A 27081-nucleotide genomic window follows, 5' to 3' on the forward strand; every position below is an offset into this window, starting at 1 on the left:
AATATTTCTTGTATCTATTAGGCTAACTGTGATCTTAGAAGACAAATAGATGAACAACAAAAGCTACTTGAAAAATATAAGGAAAGATTAAACAAATGTATTTCAATGAGCAAGAAGCTTCTGATTGAAAAGGTAAGCTTACTTTTAACATGTTTGTGATAAAAACTCTAGAGGGCTGTAGAACTCTATTATAGTTCCTTCATTTTAGGTTTTACTTCATGATTAGTCTGTACTGAAACTTTGTATTAATGGTCTCTATCTGGAAGTAAATATTCTCTTATAATCCTGCTCATATTACTGCAAGTTAATATCTATCGGACTTACGTCTGTGTGCAGTCCAGTCCCACCCAGAGGTTCCTGAATCTGGTCACTTTGGTTCAAGTAGTAACAGTATCCAAGCTGACTGGAGCTGATGCACTCCTAGTGCATCTAAGATTTGTTTATTATAATAGATGTGTACAAACATAATTTGCATAATATACTTCCAATGCTGATAGTTTATCGATTCTGCTGTATTTACAAATGTTCTTTTAATTATGAACATAAATGAACTTTATAGGGAAACTGAGTCAAACTCATCAGCAGCACTGATTCTGACAAGCGCAGATATTTGTGTTCTGCAGAAGTTAGAATAAAAGGAGTAAGGTAATAAAAGGTTTTTTTGTTTTTTTTTAATTTTAGTACTAACACTTTAGTATTACTAAATATGAATATATTTTGTTTTCTTAGAGCACACAAGAAAAGCTGGCAAGCAGAGAGAAGAGCATGCAAGACAGATTACGCCTGGGGCATTTTACAACAGTTCGTCATGGTGCTTCATTTACTGAACAGTGGACAGATGGCTTTGCATTTCAGAATCTTGTAAAGTTAGTCAATGCAGCGTTCTTAAATTCTCACTTAGTTCCCTCTAGTGGATTTTTTTTTATTTCCGTGATTCTGAGTTTGGAGCAGCTTTTCATACATTATATGTTGCTTTGCCTTTTGAATACTGAGAGTACAGCACAAGCCTCCCTTAATCAGCTGAGGGAACACTGAGGCTGGATGTCCTTGAAAAATGATTTGGTTTTATTTGATTTTAGCCATCCTTACAGACATGTGAATATACTAAATGAGTAGCTTTTGATTATTCAGCTCAGCTTGTAGGAAGAGCTGTGAAATCATATCAGTGATGTTTTCAAGCAGCTAACCAAGTATCAGTGTTGATCATTGGGACAGATGAGTTCTGTGACTCTCTCACTGGTCATGTCGCGTAGGTGCTCTCTGCACATCCGTGTTTGTAGCAGCTTTTTCAGGCATCCAGCTCCTTGTTGCCATGAAAGGTGAGAGACAAATCTGGCACACTCAGATAGTGTAACCCAAAGGGATGAGAGAAAGTGGCCAGCTGGAAAAGAGCTGCTGCTTCAACAGGTATTTCAGCACTCTGTAGAAGTGGGGCCAACAATGAGCAGTTTGGGAGACAGTCGGGGATGGTGGTAATTGTGGAGTGCATCTTTAAGATGTACTTTGTTAATGAGACTGGGTCAGTCTGTGGCTTTATATATGTAATTTACCAAGACATTGGTTTTTTAAGGGGATTGTGTTGTCTTAACATTTTGTGTGGTTGCCTAGATGTTAAGATTGTCTAAAAAAAATCTGTGTATGTGGTTTGTAATTGTTCGCCCCACAATCAAACCAATGATTTACTTAAGAAAGGTCAGATCCAGTTCAGCATTTGGCCTATGAAAATCAGATATTCCTTTATTGCTTTTGTTACGTTTCTTTTGATGGTATAAAACAACATCAGCTGAGATATGTATTATTTTTTTCAGTACAGAAATAATGTGAGTCCTTTGGAAAAGGGGGGAAAAAAAGAAAAAGAAAACACAAAAGGAAATTGTTCCAAAACTTTGAAGAATCATATTGTTATTTTTCATAAGAAATGTTCTTATATGTACAGTATATTTGTTTAAGAAAATATAAACTTAATGCTTCACAGGCTTAAAACATAGTTATTTTAAAATGCAAAAGAATGAAACTAATAACACTTTTTTGGGGGGTTTACAGGCAGCAAGAATGGGTGAATCAACAAAGGGAAGACATTGAAAGGCAAAGAAAGCTCCTGGCCAAGCGAAAGCCACCAACTACAAATAATTCTCAGGCACCATCTGCCAATTCTGAACCCAAGCAGAGGAAAAATAAAGCTGTGAATGGGGCAGAAAACGATCCCTTTGTTAGACCCAATTTGCCACAGCTGTAAGTTTAACATTTCAATCAGTCTTTTACATAAATTCTCTGATATTGTCTATGTGAGTTCCATTCAAATAACAGCATAAAAAGACATTCAGTATATTCAGTAGCTGTGTTCTCACTGAGGACTTGCTGATGTTAAGGAAATTTTCACCACTGCCTATGAGATACTGTACAGTTGCCCAGGTTATTTTTGGTAGAGTCACCAGAGAAAGGTCTGTACTGTGTTTATGCAGTGTTCCTTCTGTTTCATAATGTAGAGGAGTTCTTATTCTGATTTCTTGTTCTTGAAATGTTACTGATTTCTGTTGAACTGTTACTCATCCTCTTTGGCTTGGGAACCTCTTCTTTTTTTTTTTTTAACAGTTGTTATCTGGCAAGAAGAGTGTTAGTATTTGGTGACATGTATTTAAAAAAAAAACAAATAGAAAAATTCTTTTTCCGAATGCAGGTGTCAAGAGCAACTGTTAGCAGTTACTGATCCCATTTCACATATTGACACTGGAAATTTTTCATAGTTTACACATAAAATTAAGGGCTATCAAAGAATTCTCCGTTTTTCAAGTGGCAGTATTTTCTTGTGGACAGAAATCCAGGGCACAGACAAGTATATTCTTGACATTTAATTGAGCATTTTAAGAAGTTTCTTCTTGCATATGGTAGTTGCTGCCCTTGTTGGGAGGCTGTAGCTGATGGTCTGTCTGTTCCTCATTTAAATGAAAAGTAAGTAAGTAGGTTTAGAAAGACTAGCAAGTTGATCCTTTTTCTTTGCAGAAGGAGGCTGAGTTTGTTGCACATTGTCACATGTCACCTCTCACTTGTGTAGGTCGTTTATACCCTGGGGGTAGGGAGCTTCTAAATTCCTTCAGTTAAGTCTGCAAAATGATTTGTTTGGGGCATCAGTTCAAAGAGTAGTGTGTATGTTTTACATAGCGTGTCATTCTTAAGGACTGCATTGTGAAATTGTTTGGCTGTGACACAAGTACCATGAAAATATACTAGTAAAGCTGACAGTGTAAGCAAGTCTTGATTAGTGTTACTCGTGTCCTTTGGCAGAGCTCAGGAATGATCACTCAAATTGATTCTTTGCAACACTTAGTGCCTCCGCTGCTTCTCTGAGAGCATAATTAATACTTCTGAATAGCAGTAGCTTACTGTCAATTTAAAAATACCTTTTTGTTTCAATGTAATAAATGTTAGTAACATTTAAGGAAAGAAAAAATCTGAAAAGTTACAGAACTTTTAATTCACCAGCATGTTACATTTGCAAATGTATAACCACCTTTTATAATGGCCACTTTTAATGGCAATGTCTATATTCCGTAGTAAAAGAAGACAAAGCCTTTTTTTCAGTTGACACTAAGAATTAATACAATAGGCATCCAAGCAATATTTTCAGAGCATTTGAGTCCATATAATTCTAGCCAATCCTTAGCCTCTAATCAGTAATCAAGAAAAGAGGTATCTTTCTTTTAGATGTTTACCATGTCAGTGAGAGAGATTAGTATTTCTATAGTTGGTGGGCCAGTGTTAATGCTCCAGACTGTACTTGGGATATATTTCCTGCTATAGAAGCTACCATTAAGTTTCCACATTAACAGCAAAAGTTCATATAGTATTATTAACTTTTCAGGAGGTGAACATTTTAAAAATGTCATTTAACAGTCCATTGCATTGTATTAACTATGAAATAGAAATAAACATAAATAATGAAACTGTGGCAGTAGGAAGTTTGTATTTCTGGTTTATTTTCTTTATTCAGGGAATTCTGTGCTGCTTTTTCTGCTTCTCGTTATATAGATAATATTTAAATGATTACATGATTATATAGATTGAATGATTAAATGATTATTTAGATACATTTTTAAATGGATTTTGATAACCCAGCAAGTACTGCTTGCTGTTTATTGGTATGTTTTCCTTCATGTTAAATTTTCTTAATTGTGTTGTTATTTTAGCAGGTGATTAAAATGCACAGTCTGGGGGAAAAAAATACAGAAGGTAGGGTCTAGTTCATAATAAGACCAAGGCAAATTTCTAAACAAAGAATCAGTTTTTCATTGAATTCAGCTTAACCAATGTGTTAAATGGCACAAGAAAATGCCTGCTGTAACAGAGTTGCCCAGAGAACAATCAGAATTGCCCTTCTGTGTCTAATAAACTGTTACCAAATTGAAACTACTTTTGCTTAATTTGATCACATTATCATCTTCATGTAAGATTTCTTGTTTTTATGACAAACTTATTAATGTTATTTCAAACCTCTGAGGTTTCTAGTATGTCCTGAGATTACAGAAGCATTAAGCTGTGTCATGCTCTTACGCCTTTACTTGAAGGGCATTAAAAATGTTTACATTAAGGATTTGTTACGATGTTACACAGCAGTGCTGTGTGTTGACTCCTCTTTGCTTCTGAGATCTGAACCTTGCTGAAACAATTACTAACTGTGCTCTCCCATTTTTGTGTAAATTTGTCATCTGCGTGTGATCTCCTCCTATTACATTGTGCTTATCACCATTCCTGTGTTATGTCAAAAGTAATGATCTTAATTAGTACAGTCAAATGGAAGATGTTCTATTTATATTAGGCCAGGGAAAATGCAGAGCTGCTGAGATTAATGAACTATAACAGTAATAAATCAACACAACATACATGCAAGTGATTAGGCAAATCTTTTTTAAGCAAACCAACAACTTGCTACTGCATATTAGCAACAAGTGTCCCTACGATGCTAACATTATTTGCTTTAGAAGTTATCTCTAGTTCAGCTATTGACAAGAGAAAAATATCTATAGCTTTGTGTAACAAGCAGTGTTATTGAAGCTATTTTTGAAAACAGTGGTTAACTGTTTTGAAATCAATTTAAGTTGTTGTCCAAGGCATTCTTTAGTAAGAGCATTGCTGTGTTTTAGCAGGACATGTTCTCCGATATCAATTTAAAAGCAAAGTCTTGGCACTGGAGTTACCAATAGAGAAGTGGCTATCTGACATTGCTCAATTAGTGAAAGGTGATTTTGGATGTTTAGGCTCATCCTGCATCTTGTTTTTTAAATGCTGTCCTGATTTTCCAGCATGCATTCAGGTTGTTTTTTTTTTTTTGTCCCCAACCAAAAATAAAAGTAGTTTTAGTTTTGAGAGATCCCTCTTTACTGAATGAAATAAAGTAGTATATTGAAATATCTTTGAAGAAGAAACATTATTTAAAATACAGTTAACTTTCATAGCCCTGGGAAAATGTGTTTTCGTTTCCAAATTCCAGATTCTTGATGACTTTAGAGAGCTTTGAAAGTGTTTTGGTTTTTTTATACAGACTATTATTTCTGGAGGCAAAACTTGATGTAATTCGGGTGGTATAGTCCTTCCCATCCACCTTCAGGTGTATTGGTTGTATTTAACACTCAATGATTTCTCTGCTTGCCCAGTTACTCCATGGGAGTCTGCATGCATTCTCATCCCTGTACATAATTTGAAATAGGGGAGCATAAAGAGCTGGCAGAGTTTGTTAATGTAGCTGAACAAATGCATCGTTTAGAGAGAGCATTCTGTTCTGCATGGAACAAACAAAAATATTTTCAGAAACTTTTTCAGATTGAAGTGCCAACAATGTGTCTTAGGCTTTACAGAATGAGTGACAACAGCTCTTTTCCTGAGGCTGCCTCTTTTTGAGGCAGACATGGAAACAATGGAAGAAATGGGACATGGTGAAAAGACTTCAGGGAAATCTTGAATTGGTCAGCTTTGCTGCCCATCTTTGTAGAAATTCTAGGAACTTGAATAAGTTTGACCCCTCCCCCTCCAAAAAAAGCACTTCACAAATTGTACCCAAGTGCTTCTATTGGATGTGCAAATTGCTGTTTTGGGGCATAGCAGCATTCTGCTGTATGTATGTACCCATGATGATTTTTCATCTGGGAAACAGTGGGAAAAGAGATTGTTGTTCATGTGCTGGGTTTAATTGTCATGACAACAAAGGAGTGTGTGGCCATTTGGACTTTTTTTTGTCTTGTCTGTGGCCACTAGTAGGTATGTTTTTATCACAGATGAAGGTTTTGTTCTAACCTGTGAGGAAGAAGTGCAGAGGTTGGTAAGGTTACCTATGCATACTGTGTCGCCTTAGAAATTCAGCTATGAACATTGTTAAACTATTGGAAGGCTCTTTTTTTTTTTTTTTTTTTCTTTTTTTTTCCCCCCCCTAATAAAATAAATGCTTACATTGTGATACCTAGCTTTTCAGGCTTGGAAGGCTGACTGCTTTCTTATAGTGCCAAATAAATACGGCATACCACGGCTCTAAATGTTGCAGATGTGCAAATATGCATGTGTAGAATATATGGAGTACTTTTTTGGAGTTTCAGGAATTTATTGCATGCGTATGATGTTAATTTGGCTGCAGACTGTTAAAACACAGCATTTATCGCATGGTAGTTCTGAGTGGAAGAGGTCGTGGTCAGGACCCAAATGTTACCGGATTCATTCACACTGCCTACCCCCAGCTGGTCTCTTTCTCCAGCACTCCTTCTGTCAAGCAGAAGCTCAACTTTCCAACTGCAGTGCCCTTCCTGGATGGTGGCAACCTGTCACCAACCACTGTCCCTCCCATGTGTGCTCGTTGGTCTTTCCTCCTCCACATCTGATGAGACCTTCCTTGGTCTTGGGTGACTGAGGAGCAGCCTCTTCTGCAGAAGGTAGTGGTGTCTTGTAGGTCACCTGTTGTCAGGTGTGATGACCACAGGAGGTAGGTGGTGGAAGCACTCTAGTCTTAGATGTTTTGGGCCTTTGCAATGGGGCGGTGGCATGTAGCTAGAAAACAGGCAGTATGCATATTGTCCTTCTTTTGCTATTTGTTATATACTGTTTCAAGAGCATTAATATAAAGTGTATTAATAGATTAAAAAAAAAAAACAACAAACCAGCACTTCACCTCTGTGCTTTTTAAATGAGTATATATGTTTCTGAATGTAAGAAGGAAAAAAAAGTCGTTTTTCAAAACTAAGCTAACAAAATCCAAAGCAGCTATCTCTGCTTACAGTTCAGAATTTTACATGCTTTCTTCTGAAACATAGTGGTCAGTAACAACAGATTTAAATCGTTGTTAATTGTGCTGTGTCTCTAATAGAATTATATTTGTAAGGAAATAGAAAAATGAAAATAGTGATTTATTGGGTTGTAATGTAGACATATGGAAAGAGTGACTTCAAATCTTAATGTTTTCAATACGACCTTGAACTTGTGCTTTGCACTGAAGAGAGCTATTTAAGTACTTCTTGGAAGGCAATACTTATTAGAACCATCTAAGCACTTTGTTGTAACTGCGTAGATAGCTGAGATTTAATTAAAATTAAAAAAGAGCATGTATGGTCCTACTATTACTACGTTATCATCTTAATATCATGCATCTTTGGTTTTAGGGCTTTTAGTGTTCAAAGAAATTTCTGGCATATCTTATGTTACAGACTTTATATTTTCAGCGTGTTTTACTTGTGATTCAGCTTTTCTAATCCACCTAAAATACTTCTGTTTGAAAATTTCACATAATCTGCGTTTCTGGAAATAGATACACAAACCTGGTATTTATACTGGAGACAAGAACCTGGAAGGAAATAATACTTAACCTTATTCACCTTGGTTTCCTTTGCTTTTTTTTTTTTTTTTTTTGTGAGAGCCTAATCCATATTAGAGCGGTTAGCTGTTCAAGGAATACTGAGAAAAGCATCAGAGATGCTGCTATGAGTTGTCGAACTTGGCCTTAGTGCTGTCTTTGATGGATCTTTGATTAGAGCAGGAATTAGAGCACTGTTTCAGGTTTCTTGCTGTCATTTGGGAAATGCAATGCCAGTGTTCTTAGCCTATTGAGATATCCCATTTCACATTTGCTTTAATGCCTCTCCTTCCTTCCCGGAGGAGATTCTGTCAGGAAAAAAAATGTAAAAGTTTAGTGCCAAAATGTGTCTCTAAGGGAACCTTCTCTTCTTGAAAAGAGAGGTGAATTTCCTCGCTTTTTGCCTTCAGAATGCTTGTGGATTTCTCATGGCTGCTATTCATTACAGTAGGAAAAAAAATGTAGGGTAAGTTTGTGTAATGCTTCTTTTTTTAAAAAAAAAAAAAAAAAAAAGAAAAATTGCTTCCTTCTAAAATTGATAGGGACATAACATAGACATGAGTGTTGTTTGTTTGCTTCTTTTTCACTTGAATTGGAGTGTTTTCTGTACATTGTATTGCTTACCTTCTCAGGAGTATTGATGATTGAACTCAGTAAATTATGGACTTCTTAAAAATATGTCATGCTCTTAGCTTTGGATAATGCAAATAACAAATCTAAGCAAGACAGTAAAATGTGTATGCCATCCAGCATTAGTTTTTTCATCACTTAGTGTGTTTTTAGCATTTCTTGTGGAGGCCATTATCTTTTTTTTCCCCTGTAACATACATTTGCTCCTCTGGAAAGCATGTTTTTACCCTGATGTTACAGAAGTGAAGATTCGAAGGGTTCAAAAAGACTGCTTTGATATTGTGATTTTAAATAATTAACAAAACACGTGTGTTGTAGCATTTAAATAGGAATACTAAATAAGATTTTTTTTTTTTTTTAACAGTTTGACTCTAGCAGAGTATCATGAACAGGAAGAAATTTTCAAACTTCGATTAGGACATCTCAAGAAGGTATGTGTATGCCCTGTAGTTCTAGCACTGTTGGATTGTGCCCCTAACAGTCACAACTAATGTTGTCAGAGTAAGGAGAGGGTTTGCTTACTATAGACATTGAGAGTAGAAGGGAGCAGTAAAGAATCATTGTAACAGTGATGTAACCACAACTACCAGTCTTGCTTTAGAGCTGAGAACATGGATTCAAAGTTGATGTGACTTTTTACATTGGTATTGGACCTTTAAAAAGGTCCGGTATGGGACATTGAATGAACACTATGTTTGGGTAATCTGCCGTATCTACTTTAGTTGTATACTATTTATAGCAAGAGAGGAAAGAATATTTCCTAGCTCTCTGGTCTCTTAAATTATGTGTGCATTATTCCTGTTTTTGACTTTTGAAAAAATCTAGCAGTGCTTTTTTCTTGAAGCCAGCTAGGCCCTGTGAGAACACTGGTGCTGTTTTTGGAAAGTATGCCTAGAGAACACTTGAACCTACAGTAGAAAATTTGAATAGAAACTTGCTGGCTCTGTGAGGTAGACTCTGTCCACTTCATTTGCGCTTCGTTGCAGTAGAAATAGCAACAGCTTCATTTAAAATTGTGTTACGAAATTCTGTAGATTGCATTATCTATTTTTTTTATATCTATTGGAAATTGCAAGTGATATCTGGAGGAAGTTGTTAGAAACTTGTTTAATACCCAGATTTGGTTTAGACCTTGAGTATAATTGCTAAGGTTCTCTGTGCAAGAACAAACTTGACTAAATGTCACAGGGAAAAAAATACTATTTCTTGGCAAATCATGTTTGAATAAATATGAAAGTAATAATAAGTATACATTCTTGCGTTTTAATTCCCATGTATGATGGAGATTTTGTTGGTAACTAAGAAAAATAATTTTGCTACTTTTTACGTTACTGTGTTTCTTTTGTCACTGCTGATCACTGCTGATTACATTTATTATTCTTTCCTTCTGCATATGCTGTTTTGCTGTCTGTTCCTTTTCGCTGTCCAGATGCTTTCCTGGAGCTCTTTTTTTTTTCTTTAAATGCCCTGTACGTTCTGCCACCACCAGTTCTCTTCTTCCTTCTGCTCCCCAGGAAATTCTTTTCCAACTAGCTGCTTTAGTCCTGGAGAGAGGCTCTTGTTTTCTCACTTCCTTTTATACAGCAGTGACCTGAGGGAGCTAAGCTGGTTCGCTCTTGCTTAAAGGTATTCACAATCTGAGTGTCCTAAATAACAGCTGGAAGCAATGCAACCAGCCAGTTCTCTTCGGACTAACACTGACCTGTGAACCACATTTTGAGAACAACTGAATTGCATAATATATGAATAAAAAAGTCCAAAAGAGGTATAACTGATGTGTTGGTTATTTTTGTCAGCCTTTAGGAAGAGCACAAACATGTATAAGTGTGTGGCCTTTTTGAGGAAGATAGAAGGATTGGAATTCTTCTTAGAGGACCTGTGGGTTATGAGGAACTGCATATAATTTCAGAGTATTTAATGGAGATCTACAAGTATTAATCTAAATATGAAAAAATTCCAAATTCTGTAAACAGGAAAAAAAACCAATGCAAAAGAACCTCTTAACCACTTAAAAACAAATTATGTATCATTTGATTTTATGATAGTTTGGTCTGGTTTCCTAAACTTATTTGATAGGTCTCTAGATTATATAAATACGGGTGTTGTTTCAGAATGGGGTTTTATGATGTACAGTGTTCAGTAACGCTGACTTTAAAGCATTTTTTTCTCCCCCATGATGATATCAGCCTCCACTCCTTGTACCATGACTTGTTGCCTTTAGATTGTGCAGTTACAGTGCAAATTGGATCGGAAAACTGATCTTTTATCAAAAAACAAATACACACATGTTGGCAAGGCTTGCCTTTTTTTTTTTTTTTTTTTTTTCCTTTCCAAGAAAAGGTTGATCAGTTTTCAAGTCTGGTTCACCATGTAGCTGTACAAACAGTTTGTGCCAAAATAACAAGAAGATGTGGGGCACTGGTGGGGAGGAAAAAAATCCACACACAAAAAAAACAAACACAAAAAATCACGTATCAGATGCCAGGCTTTCTTTCTTCTTTTCAGCTAGAGTACTTTTGTAATTATTAGATTTCGTCTATGGACTAATTTTGGCTCCCATTCTTTCAAAGTTTCAAGTTTTAGAGGTGCTTACTCTGAAATAGATGCAGCTCTTTTGACAGAGTCTTTCAATGAGTGTACCACATGGATAGATGTGCTGGTGTCCATAAATTAGGTTTTGTGCTTTCTTTCCCTTTTTTTGTTGAGATTCTGAACAGATAACTACTTAAATGTTTTCTTATATGCAGCATAGAGATGACATAGTTCTAAGTGACAAGATTAGTTAGAGAATATCCTCATAGCTAACATAGTATTTTTTGAAATTGCATTTGAGGTTTTAGGTAATACGTATTCTATGTTTATAAGTTTAGTAAGATAGAAATGGATAAATCTTTTGAAATTAGCTTTGTTTTGGTGTTCTGTATCAGCACTTTAAGAGCACTTTTGCTGTAACGATTTATTCTGTTATGTTTTTTGTTTACCCTCCAACCTCTAAATACTTCAGACATGTTTTCCTAATCTGCCAGTTTGTACAAAATCTGTAACTGTGCATATCTCCATTTTTTTCTTCATCATACATTGATTTTAGCCTGCTTCCCAGATAATTTCTCTCCTTGGCTGAGGTACAAAACCCAGCTGCCTCTCATTTTGAATAGCATCCCTACGGAGCAGAACAGCACTGTGAACATCCCATTCCCTGGGGATTCATGAACAGGAAGTTCCTTGAAAATATTTTTTGCCTTATCTCTCTGAGATTTTCAGGCTTTAGAAGAAAAGCAGTGCTTTCTTCTAGATCAGTATGGTTTTGTAATGTAATGTTCCTCCATCACCACTAGTATTGATGCAGGGGTAAAAATATCCTTTTCAAGTGAGGAGTAAATGAGCTTTTATACTTAATTCTTTTCGTTTCCAGGAGGAAGCTGAAATACAAGCAGAACTTGAACGTTTGGAAAGAGTTAGGAATCTTCACATCAGAGAGCTGAAAAGAATTAATAATGAAGATAATTCACAGTAAGATTTACTGTCTTTATTTTTGCATGTCTACTTTAAAAATACGGCTCTAAAATCAAATTGTTTAGTAGGATATAAGCAGGTTCATTATTTTTTCTTTAGTTCATTGTTTGTTTGTGTGCATTTTAAAAAACAGCATATTTAAGCTTTACCAAACAAGAAGTGATTTTTTTAAAGCTTAATAGTTCACTGAATATGCAGGAAATAATACACACACACAGATTGTAATGCAGGAATGCTAAAATTTGCAATATCACCTCACTAGGAAAAAAAATCTTGGAACCAGGAAGAAATCTTGGAACCATAAGCTGACAGTAATGCAAGAAAATGGTGGGGAGGTTTGGTGCGTGAAGAACTATTTGGTAAAGCAGTTAAGTCAGTTAGTTTTATTACACCATAATTTACATTACAGGTGCCTGATAGGAGAAAGACAAAGATAGAATCTTCTGTGTTATGTTAAATTTAGCTATACTTCAGCTCACGTGGCAGTATATCCTAATGTTAAATTGGCATTTAAGGTTTACTTTAACTTTGTAGATTCCAACTAATAAAGTTAGTGTGCTTTCCATGGTGAGGAATACAAGCTCTAACACATAGTGTTTCATCAATGCTTTAAGGTGGCAATGTTGCTTCCAATAAGTTTGTTCTGCCTATCTGCTATTTCCTTATACCCTTGCTCTTTTTCTTTTCTCTTGCCAGCAATGGCATTTCTCTAGTGAACAGCAGCTGAAAGTTGATCCAAGTTAAATTTCCAGCTTCCATGGTTTCTTTCTCTGGATTAATTTTAACTCCAGCTCAGTCTTCTGGTCTAATTTTTCCTAAAACTAGCCCTAAACTCTTAAAGTTTGCCATGGGGTATAGTTAGCAACTGGCCTTAGATTCATGAGTATAAGCATCTCATCATTGTTCCGAAGATAGGTTGAGTATTCACTACCCTCCCCCAATCTCCTCTCCTTGATAGGCAGACAAATGTAAGAAGTAACATCTTACACAGCAAACATTAATTAGATGCGTCTCTGAGCTTAGATGTTTTGATGTAACTTCAGAATACTGTTTAATTTAATTTTTTCTTTTTTAAGACTATTTCACATTTCAGAAATCACGAACAAACTTTCTAATTTTCTTGTTATTGCCAATTTTAGTAGTATTTTATCTTTGGTACTAAAGTGATACAGTAGCACTGTATGAGGTCACCTATCACTCTGAGTGACGAAACTTGCAAATTTTTGTATTGTGTGTGTCATTTACTGTCTGTTTGCCTAAATATTTACCCAAGTTTTCCTTCTCTGAAGAGCTTTTCTAGAAACCTGTTTTTCAAAAAGTGTAAACTGAAATCCAGTTTCTTGTTGGAAGGACAATCAGTTCACCATCTTGGTTTAACAGGAGTTTGGCAGCTGATAAGAAGCATATTTCCATCTATTCCATCCATTTCCAAAGCCTGAAAGGGCTACAGCAGCTATCATGTTTCACTGAATCCTTTTTGCTCTTTTCCTTCATTGTCACTAACATAAGCAGTCAGACTCTGGCTGCTGGTTTGATTGAAGGATGTGTTTTATCTTCTGCGTATGTCAGGAGAGAGTGTGGTGTTTATCCTGCAACATCATTTTGCATTTGGGAAGAGTTTTTCCTCCTTGCTTTTCATGAGAGTGTGAGCAGATACATAGTCATTTGACATGATTTCCACATGTTACTATTTGTTATTTTATAACTTCTTAGTCTTATATATAAGTCATTTTGTTGGAAGATGAATATGTACAACAGGTCTGGTCAAGTTTTGTGTGAAATTGGAAGTGTATCTTCCTCATCAATTCCAGAAATCAGAAGCTGACTTCTTGCAAATTGGGATCATTGAGCAGAGCACTGCTGTATCTCATTTCTTAAACCTTTTATGCAAAGGAAGGGTTTGGGATTTTGGCAGGATACCTCTGGAGGATGTATGGAAGAGAACCACAGCCCTCTAGTGATACAGATTGCAAAGCAGTATTCACCAACATTTAGAGTATTAGCATTGCATGGTTCCTGGGCATGTTTATTAACAGGGGTAAAGTGAACAGATTGGAGAGATGAAAAATGTGTTGAAATTCTATTCTTATTTCTGGTTATTCAGACAGTATAGAAGCAGAGCTCATGCTATGGAGTAGATGCAGGTCCTACTGATTCTACTGTTGATGATATTGATGATGATTACTGTTGTTGATAGTGGTTTTGTTTCAAAACAAAGTGAATGTAACACAGAATAGTGTTTTCCCTATTGATTCGTGAGCATAGTGTTTACAGAGAGTGAGTTAAGGGTGGTTTTTTTGTTATCCTCACGAAGAGAGAAAAATGGCAAACAGTTTGCCAGAATTAGGGGATTTGACAATAATGTTGTGATAGGAGTTTTATGCTAAACAGTTGAAATTTACTGTTGTATAACTGCACCATAAAGCTGCACATGGTTAAATATTCTTCAGTATGTTATATGTCACTGGTAGAAAGAAAAGTTCTGTTTAAGAAGGAATACCCAGATATTTACATTTTAGGCTGTGTTTTGATATCTTAAACAGAAATGAATAAAATCTTTTTTTTTTTTTTTTTTTCAAGGTTTAAAGATCACCCCACATTGAATGAACGGTATTTGTTGCTCCATTTACTTGGCCGAGGTGGCTTCAGTGAAGTATACAAGGTAGAGTGTGTTGAATTTACTAAATCTAGTGTTTGAAGCGTATACTCTTGTCCATTTGATTTCTGGGACTGGAGTGAAAATAGGGATCTGAATAAGCAAGAGGATTTTAATGTGTATACTTGTTAAACAGTGATTGAGCAAAACCTTCTTGATTAATCTGTGGAAGAGAGGTAGCATTACATTAGGCATGTGAATTACATGCCAGTTTTGTTTCTTTCTGTTGGGTGTTATTTTTATCATCATTTTCTACTATAACTTTCCTGTGTTTGTGGGTTTCTTTTTTAGGCTTTTGATCTTTATGAACAAAGATATGCTGCTGTGAAGATTCACCAGCTTAACAAAAGCTGGAGGGATGAAAAGAAAGAAAACTACCACAAGTAAGTATTAATGACTTACGCTTCATATGTTAAGTTGAATAGCATTTTATCAATTGTGGAAGATTAATGTATCAATCTTCTTCTAGACATGCCTGCAGAGAGTATAGAATACACAAAGAACTGGATCACCCCCGGATAGTTAAATTATATGACTACTTCTCCTTGGATACAGATACGTAAGTACATGAGAATATATGTTTTCTAGAACGTGACAGGGGCTTTAGTGTTGTATGTTGGATAAGCAGAAGTGAAGAACATTTGACTTTCAGCCAAAATACTTACAGTTTCATTAGGGATTTTTTTTATTTTTTATTTTTTTATTTTTTTGAAAAAAAGAAGGGGAAAAAAATGGACGACAGCACAAAAACCCCAACCACTAGTTGCAGAAGTTTGTTGCAGATAGGTATATATAGGAGATCTTCTGTAAAGTGATGAAAACACTGTTTTGTAACACCTGTGTGCATAAGCTTTCTTTCTTGGTGAGTTGTTTGTGTTCTGATTGATATCAGGTTTCATAGTCTAATCATTATGCTACATGTTTTATTAACAATTTCGTTCATGTAATCTAATATTCAGTAAGCTGTTCTTAAAGTTACTGGTATTAAACTATATTGTCATAACTTTGATCTTGCAGTTGAATATGCTGTTTAATTTTGTCTGTAAATTCTGCCATAGGTTTTGCACGGTGTTAGAATACTGTGAAGGCAATGACTTGGATTTCTATCTCAAGCAACATAAATTGATGTCAGAGAAGGAAGCTAGGTCCATTGTAATGCAAATAGTAAATGCACTACGGTATCTCAATGAGATCAAGCCCCCTATTATACACTATGATCTTAAACCAGGTAAATGAAAAATGGCAAAATAGAAAACATCATCACATTTATCAGTTTTTTTTATAATTCATGCCTCAAAATACCAAAATTATCTTTGACTTGTCAGGTTTATTTTAATCTGAGAGGTAGATACTTTTCTTTCCACTTTAACGTTAAAATAATCTCTTTTCTTTATAAAAATACTTCTTACAACTTTTTTCCTTTGTGCTATTTTGATTTGTATTTGTAAGAAAGTGTCATAGAGCCTGTAGATACATTAATATTTAGTAGTATAAGTATTTAAGATCAGTATTTGACTCGATCCTATCTGATCATTATAAAATGTTGATTTTTAAATAATTTTTCCCTTTCATATTTCTTAGACTATAAAGGGTTGGAATAATCACTTTCTACATCTAAGGATAAGTGTTTCCAACCAGGACTTTGGAGAAATATTTTCTAATTCCAAATCTGTTTTTTCTTATGCATCTTGCATGTTTGTAGCTTTTTTTTATTATTATTATTATTTTTTAACTACCTCTTTATCTGAAGTAGTTTAGTTTTTTTCAAGAAGCCAGTGTAAACACTGTTGTCACTTGGATCTCTTCTCTAAATTCTGGTCAAGTTTTCTAGTAATAATAATGAATATTGCCTTAAATGACGTATTCCATCTTTTATGCTTTTTGTGTATTTTAATCTGCTAAACTTCCAAGTCTAGGGTTTGTTGTGTAGCTATTAATGCCAGGCTGTTTGCTTGCTGAATTCTTCATATAGATTTCTATTAAGGAATAACAGATTTCATATTATGAAGTTGTACAGAATGTAATCTTAGTCTCATTAGTTTTTGTTCTATTTTTAGAGGAAACTCATCAAATGATTTTTTGAAATCAAATTATTGCACAACTTTAGCATGTGGAGCTAGATTTTTTTGAACTGCAGCATGTCTTGGCACTATTTTCTGGCATGTGCAAACCCTGAAATGTGTAGTTTAGAACGTTTTTTGGACAGAAAAATATTAAACTTCATTGTGACTAGTATACTGTTTTATATTGCTGTCCAGTCAGCTCCAAGTTGGGCAAGCCATCTAAGATGATAGTAGTGATAACCTAGAGAGTTCCTGAGATAGCACTAAAATGTCATAGTCTAGTTGCTCTAGACTTGAGATCATAAAGATGATATAAAGATATCATTCACCCTCATTAAGTTGAATGTTCCTGAAAATTGTGGCTGGTTTTGAAAACGAAGCATTCTGGTGGCGTTTTTTGAAGTTAAAAAATGTATTTTTTCCCCTCTGTTTAGGTAATATTCTTCTTGTAGATGGAACAGCATGTGGAGAAATAAAAATTACTGATTTTGGATTGTCCAAAATAATGGATGATGATAGCTATGGTGTGGATGGAATGGATTTAACTTCACAAGGAGCAGGAACTTACTGGTAATGCCTGATTTGATTTTATTGTTTAGGTCATTTTTGAGGCTCTGAAATGCTTTCATAAAGCTAATTCCTAGTGATAGCTAGGATTAAAAATACTAACGTGAATAACAAACAAAGATTTTTGTGCAGTACTGTGGATCTTGATATTCACAAAAATTCCAGAATAGTGCCATAATTGAAGTAAGTTAGGAATCTAGATATAGATATACATACATTTAAAATGCGGAGCAAATCTCAGTGATTTATAAACATTGTTTCCCAGAAGAAGCAGGTGTTTAGTCTTTGGCTGCAGGTGGTTAAAGATGTTTGACAGAGCTGTGATGATTAAGAGTGGGCGCTTAGTCCTTGGAAATCTTAGAGCAGGGATTACCAGAAGGTAATGTCCTTAGGATAAAAGAGTACTTATTCTTCCATCCTAAAGGTTAATGACAGCTGAGCAGCTGTATCTTGTTTTCTGTGTGTATCCACATACTTGTCCAAAAACCTGAAATTGTAGATCTGTCTACAGAGCAAGAATGACAAAAAAAAAACATTTTATTGCTAACAGAAAAGCTGTTTGTAGAATTTATTCTGTAAAGATGCAAGCTGACACAATAGATCTTTGAGCCTGTGTGCACAGTACCTGTGTCAGGGTGAGTGGAATAGAAAGCCTATATTGACTAGATGATTATTTGTGAATTCATCTGTTTGTTTTTCTCCTCATTCTGTCTGTGGCAAGATAGGTTTCAGATTTCAGTTCTTAACTCTAAACAGAGAAGCCAGTGTCCTTCCTATTTCTTCTTAAACTTTTCCTCTATTTGAAAGTTGCATTTAACAGATTGTCTTTTCCTTGCAAATTTTTAGGATGCGCGTCTCATGAAAAGACAGTCATCAAAGTTGAAGCATTTTAGAAATGTTAGACTGTTCCTGCTTTCCTTAATGCTCCAATTTAAATATGAGTTTAAATATTTAATTGTAGGAACACTATTCAAAAAGTTTGGGTCTTTAGCTTTCATCTAGAGCACCACATGCACTAGTGGTGTTGTGAACTGGGAGATCTAAAATTGTCTGTGACCTTTACACAATGATGATAAATCTCTGTGTTTCTAACTTTTGCTTCCTCTGAGGGAAAGTTTTGAGTTAGTTTGAGATGGGGATAAGTCTGTGTGAGGCAAATAGCATGAACTCGGCAATGGAGTAGTGGGAGGGATTTCTTCAGTCTCCGGGTCGAGTTACCTGTCCTTCCAAGCGTTCTGGTCATGTAATCTGTTCTGTAGACTTAGAACCACCTGTATTAAATTCAGTGTTTTGTCCCCAGTCATCTCTGATTTGAAGTTTGTTCCATAACCTCAGTTCCGTGGTCATTAGAAACTTAATCTTCTAATTTATAGAACTGTTTGCATGTAGCCACTTTGTACTTGTTTGTTCCTGCACCAACACTGGCCTCCTTTGAATTAGGTTGTTTCCCTTCCTGATACTTGCTCCCTTGTGTTTTTAAAGTGTTTGGCTTCTCTCTGAATTGTGGCTTTCAGTTCTTCGTGCCATCTTGGTAGTTTTTTTTGTGTGATTGCATTAGTCTGAGTACATCTTTCTTGCATGTTGTAATCAGGATTGTGCACAAGTATTCTAGAAGAATTTTTTTTTGTGTTGTATGAAATTCATAGTTGTGTTGCATTCTTACTTCATTTTTTTTGCTTATTTCCATTTTCACAGGCATTTCTGTAAATTATTTTTAAAGCTTTACATGCTGTTGATGAAAGAATGTCTGATATGTCATGGCTCTGAAGGATTTTTTACCCCCATTTTTAGATTTTTATTGCAGTCAATAATAATTAACTGCCTTCATAGTGATATTTTTGGTTTTTGGTTTTATTTTTTTCGAAGGAGATTGCACTGCATAAATTCCTCTGTAATTCAGGGATGCCATAAGAACTTAATCAGCTTTCAGTTTTTCAAGTATGGCTTCCATGGAAATTATAGGCATAGAAATATGATCACATTTACCTACCTTATAATTCTCTTATTAATATCAGCATTCTTACTGAAAACTTTAAAATCATATGTATGTTACATTTGATTCCTATTGAGACCTAGCTTTAAATGTCCTGTATGGTTTTCATCTTTCCATGTTCAAACAGAGACAGAAGGTGTATATTTACCTATCCCAGGATCTTGAATAATCTTGAACTGGGATCTAGGATCCCAGTGCTTGAATAATTAATGATTATTAGTTCTTTAAGTAAAGAATAGGTTCCTTATTTGACTGCCTGACTGTACAAAAAATTGTATTGTCAGTTTTGATCAGTGTTGTAAGTGTTGGAATAAGGATCGTAAGCTAACTGCACAGTTGTTCAAATATCAACTTGCACAGTTTTTTTTGTATACCATTTCTGATCTTTGAACAAGTTCTAGTGATTCATACATCTGCTTGCTGACACTGAAGCACACGTTTTCTTTTTCAGGTACTTGCCTCCAGAGTGTTTTGTAGTTGGCAAAGAGCCACCAAAGATTTCTAATAAGGTTGATGTATGGTCAGTTGGAGTAATCTTTTTCCAGTGTCTTTATGGTCGAAAGGTAAGGAAAATTTTGTTTACCTATCTTAAATTGTTAGTATAAGTGCTGGCCTGTTTTCAGTAGAATGTGAACAATAGTTGTAAATATGTGAGTCCATATGGAAAAGACTTGTGTTAGCTTTTGCTAGTGTGCACTGATACTGTGAGAAATGTAAAAGGCTTTGACTGAAACGTTTTTTTAATTGAAAAGTGGTTAGAAACATATATTAACACTGTAATCAATTTACTTTTGGATAAGTATTTATGAAATCAAAATGGTTGCATAACTGTCATGAAGAAAATCCCTTGCTTATTTTTCAGCCATTTGGCCACAATCAATCTCAGCAAGATATCTTACAAGAAAATACAATATTAAAAGCCACAGAAGTCCAGTTCCCTGTTAAGCCTGTTGTTAGCAATGAAGCCAAGGTAATGTTTTATATGAGCTCAGAGCAGTGGTTAAAACCTGTCTCATTTATTTTTAAGGGTTGTGATGCTTTTTGGGGTTTTGATAATTTTATTTTGAAACTGTATCAAACACAGTTGCGCAGACTGGTGATTAAGAGAACAGATTCAATTGATTTTCTGGTGGTTTTTTTTGTTTGTTTGTTTGTTTTATTGCTGATGTGAGCGTCTATGACAAATCCAATTTTGTGAATTTGGAAGAAAATATTCCCAGTTACTTGTTTGTATAAGTAAAAGGCTGCTAAAAGTTTAAAGATTTTAAGACATTTGAGCTTCTGATAAAAATGAAAGGCAACACAGTTTTAGAGGATGTAGCTTCCCAAGAAAACAGTTATGTCAGGGACATAAACAGTAGCGGTGCGTTTGTGTTGGCTGTATTTTCTGGAACTAGTTTTAATGAATGAGCTGCAGTTAGAATTATGACTATTTGGTTGAATATTACAGTTTGTCCTGTTAGTTTGGAGGAGGTGGGGATGGTTGTTTTTTGTTGGTTTTTTGTTGTTGTTGTTGTTGATTGATTTCATTTTGGGGAGATTCGTCTCAGTTCAGAAAAATCATCTCCTTTGAGTGCAGTTGACAAATATGCATCATAGAACTCATAGCTGGTAATGTTATGTGCTAGCAGTTTATATTTCTGTCTTTTAACTCTGCATTTCCTAGTGATAAGTAGTGTTTTTCTGAAGGGCATTGGAAGAGAGCAAATAATTCACTGTCGTTCTGATGCAGATAGTTACTTACTTTATATTCTCTGTTCCTTGTTCTGTTTGAAAAAGCAGGAGTGGAGAATAATGAAAAATTATTAACAATGTCACGATAGCTGTAAAAGAGAGGGAGAAATTCTTCTGGTGGAAGCACTATAAAACAATTTCAGACTAACTTGTGAATTTGGATAGTTTATGATGACTGCGTAAATTTATAGGCCTAGTAGTTGGAAAAGAACAGCAATAAGCAATAAATAAAATCAAAACGAAGTTTTGATTTGGAAAACATAGGGATATAAATACAAAATCTGAAATGACACTGCTAGTTTCCAGACTGCAATTATCCTTTGCTCCTTGCTACTTTTTCCTAATTTGTGCTGTGTCCTGTGCATTGTAGTAATATTTGCACTGCCACAGAACCACAAAGTATTCTACAAACATTTTAGAAACAATCTGTTACTCTGAGAACCTTGTAAACTACACTTACCAGCTCATTTCTTAGGGATTCATTATAAAGAATTCAATTAAATCCACAAATGTCCAAGAACATGTGAATTCATGTTAAGGTGTGCATGTTTTTATTTTGTGACTAGTTCCTGCAAGATATGTGTATGTTAGAAGGGAATTTTAACAGGGTTCTTCAGGATTTATATCACAGATTAAAAACTGGAGATTAAAGGGAAGTTTAATTGGAGCAAAGGACAAACAATTGAAGGGATTTATCAAGAGAAGATATGTAATTTTTAAAAAATTCTAGATTAAGTAATGATGTGCTAATGAGTTCTGTAGCAGTAATAAGGATTTTCTGTCATTAAATGTTGAAGCCCAAGTTCCCAGGAGACTGAGTGTTCTGTGTATATTAGACATGAGGCTTAACAGAAACTTGCATCATGCAATAATTGACAAATATCATGTGGACCTTGATGAATTCCCCTATATTCAGCACTAGTGAGGCTGCACCTCGAGTACTGTGTCCAGTTTTGGGCCCCTCACTGCAAGAAAGATATTGAGGCCCTGGAACGTGTTCAAAGGAGGGCAACAAAGCTGGTGAGGGGTCTGGAACACAGGGCTTATGAGGAGAGGCTGAAGGAGCTGGGAATGTTCAGCCTGGAGAAGAGGAGGCTCAGGGGAGACCTCATTGCTCTCTATAACTTCCTGAAGGGAGGTTGTAGTGAGCTGGGGGTCGGCCTCTTCTCTCCTGTCATTAGTGATAGGACCAGAGGGAATGGTTTCAAGCTACAACAGGGGAGATTCAGGCTGGACATTAGGAATTATTACTTTTCAGAAAGGGTGGTCAGACACTGGAATGGACTGCCCAGGGAGGTTGTGGAATCACTGACCCTGGGGGTGTTCAAGGAAAGGCTGGATGTTGTGTTGAGGGACATGGTTTAGTGGGAGCTGTTGGGAGTAGGTGAAAGGTTGGACTGGGTGATCTTTTCGGTCTTTTCCAACCTTGGTGATTCTATGATTCTGTGAAGGGCAGTACAGTGTCTCAAAAGCAGCTCTGGAGATAAACAGAGATTTTTTTCCTGGTTTTTAAGATATTTTAAATCAGTTGGAATTGACTCCTTTCTGAGAGAGAAATTCCAGCTAGGTGGTGATTTCTTAAATCATCTGTTGGTTAGTGCCTGTTGAAAGTGGCAACTGTCCCTACATCTTCTGCTATTCATGTGGTGCACTGCTGGATGATTTTAGAAGCTCTGTGGAGCTCCTTTCTACTTTCTCAGACATCTGCTTTTCGCTTTTACTATGCTGCTAAGGGATAGCACAAGCAGAATTGTCCCTGTGTGAAATGCTAATGTTTTGCTTGTAAATATAGTCCATACATCTTTTTGTCTGACGCATGTGTTTGAAGCATGATTACTTTAAGCCAATTAGGCTTGCTGATTTTTTTTCTGCTACAATGTTCTCTGTTTTTCATTGGAAACTGTAGTAGAATGTTAGGCTGTCTTTGAATGGAGTTATGTAAGAACAAGAGTCTGTTTAGAAGCTGGTTAGTCTGGGAGGATGTGCTTATTGATTGTAAGCAGATGGAATTACTTGGGATGGTATTGTAACTTTTTGCATTCCTCTTCTAGGCCTTTATCAGACGCTGCTTAGCATACCGAAAAGAGGATAGATTTGATGTCCATCAACTGGCTAATGATCCTTACCTTCTCCCCCATATGAGGAGATCAAATTCTTCAGGAAACTTACATATGACTGGGCTAGCAGCATCCCCTACACCACCTACTTCAAGCATTATTTCATACTGAAATTTCTCCAACTGAGGAATGGCATGATATCTTGGTGTAGTTTCCAAATGCATACTTGAGCTTGAGAACATATGGGTGTTTTTCTGCAGGACAAGTTTGATAACTGTGTTTTCAGGCTGAAGTCCTCCTACATAGTGTTGTTTGTATGATCGGAATGGGTCATGGACTGTGAATAAATATACCCTTCAGAGAACAGCCTTTAAATGTTGAAGGATGACATTGCCTGTTGCACACTAACAGGTATACTGTGTTTGAGACTGAAGAAAAGGTTTTTAGTTTTTTTCTGGGGAACATTGTAAATAATCTTTTTAATACTTAAAGTACATTTGGTTGATACTGGAAAGTTCTAACATGAAGGGTAGTTTTTCATTATTTAAAATTTTTTTAAAAGGTAGTCAGCAAATTTGAGAACAAGAAAAATTCCATGTCTGGTTAATAAACTAAATTGCCATGTTTCCAAGACATTGATCTTCTGAAACCAAAGTAAGAAATGCAAGACAGTCAAAGCTGTGTTCTACATCAGATTCCACAATGAAATTACAGTATTTTATTTGGCGCTCAGGCTTGTACCTCCAAACATGTGTTCTTTCACAGAATTTAGGTTGATAGGGAACTCCTGGTACTTACTTCTCAAATAGGTTGCTAATTTTGAAATAAGCTTAGTTTTCTAAATATACTGTACTTGCTGTGGTATTGAAACTTGTGAAAATTTCCAGGCCTCTGATAAAAGCAGACAACAGTATGAAACCAAATGCAAACAGGTCATGTATAATATTCTATGCAGGAATAATGATGAATTCCCTTCTAGCTCTATTGTAAATTGTTGTACAGATGTCACATTTTCATTAAATTCAGCAACTTATTCCTGTACAAATGTTTAAAGTATGGCTTTTTCTAATTGGATATTGTATTTTTTTTAAGTCTCCCTCAAGGCGCTTTTAATTGCTGCTAAACAACGTTGCTTTTACTTCAGCAGAAGAATCAGATGACCTCCTTAAGGTGCAAGTAAACTGTACGTTATAGAGAGACTGAGTAGGAAACTCATTAACAATCAAGGCATGTAAAACCGAGCTGTGTTGGCCATATGCAGTACAGTTCTGTAAGTCAATTAATTGCACTCTCAACCTGTAGAGTGCATCAGTACTAGATGTAGAAGTTGCTCATGGCTATTCTCTATTTCTGGAAGTTCCTATCAACAAGGAAATGTTTCTTGTGGCTTGTACAGGTATTTTAAAATGTGAAACATTTTCTAATTGCCTTGTATGGTAGAAACTTATTTTTCAAAACAGCGTATCTCTCTGCAGTTTCACTATTCTTTTTATTGTCCCATTCTGGATGCTGAATACTATCTGTAATTTTGTCCATGTTTCAGAAAAAGGAGGCTGTTATTACCACAGGTTTTCATTTAGTATTGTACAGTTAAACTGTTGCTCTTGTTTCTGATGTTGCAAGCCATTTTGTTTTCATTGTATATAAAGAAACATTAACTGTCTCTTTAAGATGCTGCTGAAATTGTAGAGAATGTAGCCAAAACAGTAATAAACAATGACAGTTGAAATTTCAAGGTTTTCGTCCTGTGTTTTTGCATTTTAACAAAGGACAAATCTGTTTTCCTTATTGCTGAGCTACATTCACTTATTAAGCAAGTTCACTTTGATGGCGAACAGAATGGAGTAATTTATTCAAGCAGTGTTAGGGCTGAAAGGGGAGACTTCCATAAAATTTGAAGCATCTGTCATAACTAAATAACCGTTATTTCAATGAGTAGGCCTCACAGAAACAGTTCCAATTATTTCAGTAAGTTTCTCTAGAATTTGTTAGCCATAAAAATAGACTGATATTTTCTGCCTTTATGTTATGCCAGAGTACTGGGATTGCATCCTTTTCACCATCTGCCAGTGTGAAACCGAGGTGGTGGGGTTCAAGGATTTTGCCATGGCTGCACGCTCACATTAAATTTCGTTATATCCTGTTCTGTGTCTTGGAAGTTACAGACTGTTTTGCCTAAGCAAAAGAGGTAAGATTGTGTTAACAATTTTCATGTATCTGGAATGTGTTGTGGTAACCTCTAGTACTTTGAAGCTTAGCAATACGCTAGAGAACTGTTGAAGTAACCGAAAACTGTAGAGCTACCTAAAGAAAAGGGGGGTTATGCATCGTACCAATTATGTGCACACTTGTTTTTCTTCTTGTTAGAATCTGGGAATATGGGTGGCTGTGGCTGAATACATGACAGTTACTCCACCTTGACAGATGCTTACTTCTGAAATCTAAACACTTGTTTTTAATGCATTTTCATATAGATGCACATGAAGAATCACTGTGTCATCTTTCAAATCGAAGTTGCAAGATCTCAATGCGAGCACAACCTGTGTACTGAAGGTAAGCATCTTACGGTGCTGTCAGTAAAAAATTTGTATCCCCATGTGGATTTATTCTGTCTTCACAGCACGTCCAAGTTGGTGTCTGATGGCTGATGCTCAGCAATTTGTGCTTGGCATAGAAGTACCCTTGAGACTGAATCCAGAAGCCTGAATTACTGCGACTTGTCGAGAAATGCTGATCACTTCTAGGTAATTCATACATCCTTTGCTTCGACTGTATTTCATGCACATTTTACTGGATTCATCACACACCATCCATTGCTTTATTTCCCAAGTTTTTCTGCTGATTTAGTAGCGGATAGACTAAAGAAATGATGTTAAACTTCATCAATTCTTAATGAAACTTGTAAGTAAAAGTCTTACTTTACACATGTAAATATTTTTAAATTTCTGAGTGTACTGAAAGATGCTAGAATTCTACATTACTGTGTGATATAAACACCTATGTGTGAGTTATAGAAGCAACTGCAAGATGAATTCTTCATTTTTACTGTGATTACAGTGTCATTGCAGCCACAATTAACAGTGGTTGGCTTGTTTCTTTAAAACAGCTGTGTTTTCGCACTGTTTTATTTGTTTGTACTGAAGTTAAATCTGTGGAGCGTTTTTCACTCTTAACTTGGTTTGTGCTGGTTGATAGATGGGGATTTCGGAGAGACTAGTTATCACTAATTTTCTGAAGGGTGCTTTGAACGCTGGCAAGATGGGAAGAGCATTGTGTTGCTGGCCAGCTGCCCAAGTGCTGTTGACCGCACACACCGCAGCTATGAGCAAACTGCTGCATAATTAGAGAAGCTTTCAAAAGCCCACAAAGCCACCAGCTCTCTTGGTATGCGAGTCACGGGTATGCGAGGCACAGCACCGCTGTCTGCACCCCTCAGCTTGCTGGGGTGCTGGGTGTCACTGGGACTCTGCACAGGAGCTGGGGACCTAGCTGGGTGACTGGATAGGGTGTGTGAAAACCGTGGAAGGGAAAATATGCTGTAAGTCTTAAGGCGTCCAGAAATTCCTGCTTCTGCTTCCCTGTCTTTCTGATCATGGAGAAACACAGACACAAGGCAGGTTTGTAACCAGCCCACAGTGGTGGCTTCTGAGCTTAAATCTCATTTCTCCCCTCCGCCAAAAAACACAAGCTGGGAAGTATGGTATGAATCACTGTTGTTCTGTGAGCTATTAGCTCCCTGGGCAGGGTGGTGAGGTCAGACCTGTGTGCACCCTCAGGCTGTGGGGCCACCAGGAAAGCAGAAGCTCTGGGATGGTGTCTCTGGGACATTTCAGAGGTGCTCCTGGAACCTGCTGTGCTACTCCAAAAGAAGGAAATTTCAGTAGGAAGGTTGTGGAGAGGCCTGAGTGGGTGTCAGGGCAAGGGCAGACTTTGAGGGCAATGGCAAGCGAGCCTCCAGATTCCAGTGCCTGAAACACTTCAAGTGGAGTGGCTGGTTTCACAAACCAGTCGTGTCTTGTGGCACAGTGCTGCAGTCCTGCTCT

At 36.2% G+C, this 27081-nt stretch overlaps 1 protein-coding gene across 2 annotated transcripts in view; it reads left to right on the top strand.

The window, feature by feature from the left end:
• The window catches only part of TLK1 (tousled like kinase 1), a 59969-nt gene extending 35196 nt beyond the window's left edge, over positions 1-24773 (top strand). For both annotated transcript variants that reach the window (XM_042822714.1, XM_042822715.1), the window contains 13 exons: positions 22-132; positions 730-866; positions 2044-2232; positions 8820-8886; positions 11868-11965; positions 14549-14630; positions 14916-15007; positions 15094-15183; positions 15683-15852; positions 17122-17257; positions 19699-19810; positions 20110-20217; positions 23033-24773. In XM_042822714.1, coding sequence (XP_042678648.1) covers positions 22-132; positions 730-866; positions 2044-2232; positions 8820-8886; positions 11868-11965; positions 14549-14630; positions 14916-15007; positions 15094-15183; positions 15683-15852; positions 17122-17257; positions 19699-19810; positions 20110-20217; positions 23033-23209 — 1569 coding nt within the window. In that variant the 3' untranslated portion in view covers positions 23210-24773. The remainder of the gene's footprint in view (positions 1-21; positions 133-729; positions 867-2043; positions 2233-8819; positions 8887-11867; positions 11966-14548; positions 14631-14915; positions 15008-15093; positions 15184-15682; positions 15853-17121; positions 17258-19698; positions 19811-20109; positions 20218-23032) is intronic.
• Positions 24774-27081: the final 2308 nt, after the last annotated feature.

This window comes from Centrocercus urophasianus, unplaced genomic scaffold, assembly GCF_019232065.1.
Source record: "Centrocercus urophasianus isolate 14NV4802_14NV808 unplaced genomic scaffold, USGS_Curo_1.0 seq_20, whole genome shotgun sequence".
Classification (NCBI taxonomy): domain Eukaryota; kingdom Metazoa; phylum Chordata; class Aves; order Galliformes; family Phasianidae; genus Centrocercus; species Centrocercus urophasianus.